Source organism: Bidens hawaiensis, unplaced genomic scaffold (genome assembly GCF_021521415.1).
Source record: "Bidens hawaiensis isolate Kalapana, Puna unplaced genomic scaffold, B.hawaiensis_p1.1 tig00022003_1, whole genome shotgun sequence".
In the NCBI taxonomy this organism is placed as follows: domain Eukaryota; kingdom Viridiplantae; phylum Streptophyta; class Magnoliopsida; order Asterales; family Asteraceae; genus Bidens; species Bidens hawaiensis.
Window position 1 is genome coordinate 359,704 of NW_027493410.1, and position 5,758 is coordinate 365,461.

General features: G+C 38.9%; 1 protein-coding gene across 1 annotated transcript; it reads left to right on the forward strand.

Moving 5' to 3' along the window:
* Window positions 1-4,918: 4,918 nt before the first annotated feature.
* Window positions 4,919-5,455, forward strand: LOC143564443 (uncharacterized). The gene has a single exon (XM_077051716.1). It carries the CDS (start codon window positions 4,919-4,921, stop codon window positions 5,453-5,455), a length of 537 nt encoding a protein of 178 aa, XP_076907831.1.
* The last annotated feature ends 303 nt before the right edge of the window (window positions 5,456-5,758 follow it).

The following is a 5,758-nucleotide window of genomic DNA, read 5'->3' on the forward strand; positions in this document are numbered from 1 at the left end:
CTGTTCTTATCCTTTCACCAACTCTTCGAATTTCAAAAAAAAATTCAAAAAGATTCAAAAGTAAGCGGGAAAATACCCCTTAACTTGGCAACCAAGTAACCGTAAGACGGATGCGGGTACAGTGTTAAGGCAAAACCCTTCACATACCAAGCACCCGCAGGGAATTGAAGCCAAGAATAACTTGGCAACCAAGTAACCGTAAGACGGATGCGGGTACAGTGTTAAGGCAAAACCCTTCACATACCTAGCACCCGCAGGGAATTGAAGCCAAGAATAACTTGGCAACCAAGTAACCGTAAGACGGATGCGGGTACAGTGTTAAGGCAAAACCCTTCACATACCTAGCACCCGCAGGGAATTGAAGCCAAGAATACCTCGGCAACCAAGTAACTATAAGACGGGTGCGGGTACAGTGTTAAGGCAAAACCCTTCACATACCTAGCACCCGCAGGGAATGGACGCCAGGAATACCTTGGAAGTAAAGTAACCGTAAGACGAGCGCGGGTACAGTGTTAAGGCAAAACCCTTCACATACATAGCGCTCCGCAGGGAATTGAAACCAAGAAGGATCTTCTGGGCAATGCTTGCGGAAACGGAAATAACATCCCCGCATAGCGGGAACGTCGAGAACTACGTTGTTTGAAGCTCCAGGATGGAATTGGTGGTTTTAACATAATTGATCACTATGTTCAAAACTACCAAAACCTCATGGAGAATCCACACAAGTGGGACTCAACGCTCCTGACTTGCGAGGAGGTTACAGACCTACCCGCATCATACCTAAAGATCAAGCAGGAAACTCAGGAATTTCTGCAAGTGACAAGGACTTCCGCGGGAAGAATCCCCATGGAAAACCTTAAAAAACCCTTTTCAAAACCCTTTGCTTAAGTCCAAAAGTTCACCTCACTTTATTAAACACTCATGAGAAGAACATTGGACTGGGGGGACTTGAAGAGGTAGGTCCCAGCAGAGCCCAGTTGGACCCGCAAGACTCACCTTGAAGAGGGACGTCTGCGCAGAAACCAACTGGATCCGCAGGACCAACCATGCTCAGAGACGTGACGTCCTTACGCGCAGTACGCAAGCTGTTCCCGCAGGAAATGCCTCCCAATGGTGAAGGACCCTGCCTGTTCCCGCAGCTGCGGATACAAGCCATCAGGGAAGGCCACCCGCGCAGCAAGGCTACACGCACAAGGCACTTAGCTCTCAATCACTCAGTGTCACCTGAAGGAATGAGCAAAGCCGGGGACAATCCCGCACAAAGGCGGGAGGGGGAATACTCCCGCCCATAAGCCAGTCCGTACGATACGGGAAGATCTTCTGTACTGTACCTGACGAGGTATGGGCAAAAGATCTGACTAAAGATACGACAGCTTATTGACAACAGTATGGCGAGCAGCATGCTCCTGTACTGTATGTCACTATTAGCCGCTGCCTACTCACCAACTCCTGTCATACCACGTGCATAGCCGGCAGTTGGTGGAAAAGGAATAGTACACAGCAGGCCTGGTCACTATCAGCCGCTGCCTACCCACCAACTACCAGCAGGGCACGTGAGTATGCCACTGTTGGTGGAACAGGAATACTATTGCAGCCGGCCACACCTCCTTGGAAACCTACCTTCGGCTATAAATACCCCAAATGGTATGATCATCTCATCTTAACATATCTTATCATATTATACCTGATATCTGCTCTAGCAATCTCTTAATATACATTTATATTTAAAGAGCAATCTAGTCTGATTCTCACGCCGGAGGGTGGTCACAAGGAGGACCCCCCCCCCTTCTCAGTGACAAGCTCACGGTGTCTGTTTTGCAGGTTATCAGAAGAACCATCTTTACCGGGTCTAACCCCTCGTGGGAAACATCTATCTAACCCCCAGGTTATCCGTAATCTGCCCGGGGTCCGGTTAGTGTTTCTTCAGAAAACGAACACATCATTTAGTAAATAAATGTAAACAACGTTTTTAAAAGTTTCTATATATGTTAGAAGATGAAATAAAGAATTAAGTTGATCATTTTTAAAAAAATTAAAAAAAGAGTGTACCAGCTGCATTTTAAGATGCATGTAACAAGGAAAAAAAAGACAGAGGTAGGGCAAGAGATAATTGAGGAACTTAATGTACAGCCAATATGCACTCATGATCTCCATGAATTACAACATGCTTTCAGATTGTACCTTCTGCCACAGTCATTATTGCTCCCATAGTAAATAAAGGGAGGTGATTTCTTCCAAAATCCCTTTTGTATCTATGATGATTTTCAACTTTTATTTCAATATATATATTATTTTTATTTTGAGGAAAAAATAAAAGGTCCAAATTAACAATAAACAAAAATAATGCAGGACTCTCTCTTAATTCAAACTTATAGTCCTTAATTATCTAGTTTATTTATCTATCATTTTGTTAGTATTTATTTTTTCGCTTGTTTATCGTTATCTGATTCTTGTTAGAATCTGGACAGGGCCGTCTCCAAGGATTTAAATACCTTTGCTGAGCCGAAACAAATAGACGGTAATCTCTAATGAGTAACAATATATATAAGCTAAAAATGGACCCAATACTTATGAGATAATCAAGGTCCAATCCTATTTTATAATATTTATATTTTTAAATATACAAATAAAAAATATAAATATAAAAAACTTTTGACCCCAAAAATTACAGGCCTTGGCCGAATGTCCGACTTGCACTTCTCACAAGCCGGCCTTGGATCTGGATCTCTAAGGTGGGATTTTAAATGCCCCTTTATTATTTTGTTTAGTTGATTATATTAGGAAGATTGAATATTGAAGAATCGTTCTTAAAGCGTTTGGTTAATCAATCGAGTTTGAACTATTTGATTGTTTCCATTTACGCATCATTTACGATAAAAGTAAAAAAAATATAAATTAAGTGCTTTTAAACCATCCATAAGGTAATTAATGCTAGTGGTGAATTCGCCATCTTTATATAAACGGCGAATCAACGAATAATTGATATACAAGGGCTTTGAATTCAAGTGGAAACATGAGAATTATGTATACAATTATAGTTGTTGCTTTAAGTGTGATATATAAGATTATCTTTTAATTGTTTCTCCAGTAATTATATCATATACATCATGTATGTATAATTATTCAGTTACTATAGTCTACTTAAAACTGGTTACATATTAAGTATATTTATTGAAATATGTAATTAGTTTTTATGTAGTGTAATATACTTAGCATGAAGTGTTTATTTACCTTAAACGGTAATAAAAAGATACATATGCTGCATTGAAATATAAGTTAACTTATTTTGTCAAGAACCTAGTTCCAGTATGATGATATATAAATTATTTATGATACTTATTTAAGTAGTGGGTATTATATTAATTTTCATTGAAATTTCTTTTATCTATTCCATCACTAATCAAATGGTTAGTTGAATACTAAAACAATATATTAATATTCTTTAATTAGTCTAGATTAGTTACCAATTAACTGACTCGTTCAATGCATAAAAGGTTGATCACAAAATTACTTATAAAAATATATATAAATCAGTATTTATCACATATTTTGTTGAAATTAACATTTTGTTTACAATTCTATTCTCCAAAATTATTTGTTTAGTGTCTATTTTATTATTATTATTATTATTATTATTATTATTATTATTATTATTATTATTATTATTATTGCCAATGTTTAAACTTGTGTTTGCTTTGTAGAGAGGCTAATTTGGTTGGGCTAAAGATAGTAAGTTGCTTGGATTGGGCTGATAGGAATTTGCTTGGATTGGGCTGAAGATAGCAAGCTGCAATGTGGGCTAGCTTCTTCCACCGGTTGCGTGCCTGCCATAGGCCCATAACTCATAACCCGTTCAAAGTCGTTGACCCGTTTGCCCTCTAAACATCGTGCGGGCCATGGCTTGTGTTTGGAGCTTCGTTTTTGTTCAAGATTCTATATATCAAGGAGAGAGGGTTAGTTACGTCATGCAATTACTCTCTCGTTTCTTTTTATTGTATTGTTCGTTGAAGATCTTGTGTGCGATTCTAGGGTTTCATCACATTGATGAACTTGATTTCGTTATGACTTATGAGTGTTTGTTTTATATTATTTTCCATTTTATCGTGTTGATGATTTGAGTTGTGAAAGTTTTTGTTCTTGTTATTCACAAGATTTGGATATTTGGTTTGAATTACAATATTATATAGTAATAATAAATGTTAAATATAAATTTTTAAAGTGTATGGTTTATTAAAATTAAAAGTACACCATAAATACTATTTATACGTTTACTAATATTCAAAGAGAAATAACATGCAGTAGATGCTTGCACCAGCGGCGGTCAGGTTATAGGGAGGGGGTAGCACCCGCTACCTCTTAATTTTTCTGGTGAAGTAGAAATTTTTACGTTTTATGTGTTACTTTACCCTTGAAATTTATATTACACTACCCCTCAAAAATTTAGAAAAGCCTAAAACTTTGCTTTTTAAAGTTTTAAAAGCCCAAGATGATAAAAAGCTTGCCATTTAATTAAAACTTAAAAGCCCAACTTAAATAATTGGCTGAAGGTAGGCATGAAACTGGTTATCGTGCGCCGGTACAAAACGCGTAACCTGGCACCCGTATGCGCTAAACAGGTGACCGATGTCTAGACGTCCGTAATGCTAAACTAGAACCAGGATGCGTGAAACCGATAACAAAGTGGTTGTATGAGTGAAACGCGTAAGCGGGTGCAATGCTCTTATATGTCTATATATTACGTTGATTAATCATTAAAAATTCACATTTACTTTGCCTAAACCCACATCCCGCCAAAACCTTCTTCTGGCGCCATATCCTTCCCGCCAATTCTACCATCTTTCTATCTATCTATCTATCTATCTATAAGACAGCAAGCTCAACCCTAGTCAATCTAAATTCATCTAGTCAAATTTCCGCAATGGTTGTAGCTTTAGGCCCTGGCAAGTTCTACGGCAGCAGCCTCCCAAGACCCCGGATCTACACCGACGTGAAATTCAACTCGGAGCGAGTGGACCCGCCGGTGTCCGTTATCGAGCCGTTTATGTCGTGGGCGGAAGAAGCTCACTGGTCAATGGGCGGGCTGAGCTTCAACCGCCACCGTCTACAAGGGCGCATTGAAGGCAGCGTCGAGAGGCTTCGAAACCAAATCGAGAAATCGTTCAAGGAAAAGGAGTCTTTGAGCCCTAAATTGAAGAAGAAGAACCAAATTGTTTCAAAATCAGTTGAAAAGTCAAAGAGGAAAAAGGTTTCAGATCGAAGCCCTGCTCCGTTGCCGAATAAGCGGAAGAGACGTTACATACGTTTACTTGACGAAGAAGATAATTTGTCTTCGGGGGCTAGGAAGTGGCCGGTGAGGAAGCTGGCTGATGAGTTTGAGCTTGTTGCGAGTCATAACAACACTTTGGAGGTGGAAGCTGTGGCTTCGAGGAGAAGACTAAGACGAAGAAGAAGTTGAGGAAGCTCGGGTTTCTCCGACATTGGTAAAGGGTATTTTCTCTAGTTGAAGTGTTGCATGCAAGCTGTTTGATGAAATGCCTGAATGAATCAAGTAAATCTATAAAACTTTGGATGGGTTTTTATTTTTATGTATGTGATGATCTTGGAATCATGGTTTATTTAGATTTTGGTGGTTTTGATTACAATATCTGTTAATTGTGCAAGACTACATTGACTTTCATTCAATTTACAAGTGCCACTGCCTGGGTAATGAATGTGAGCTAAGTGTGCCGGGTTATAATTTTGTAATTTGAAGCCTTTT

What these genes read in the sequence shown, in the direction of transcription:
- LOC143564443 (XM_077051716.1), top strand. Translation starts at nt 4,919, where the DNA reads ATGGTTGTAGCTTTAGGCCCTGGCAAGTTCTACGGCAGCAGCCTCCCA.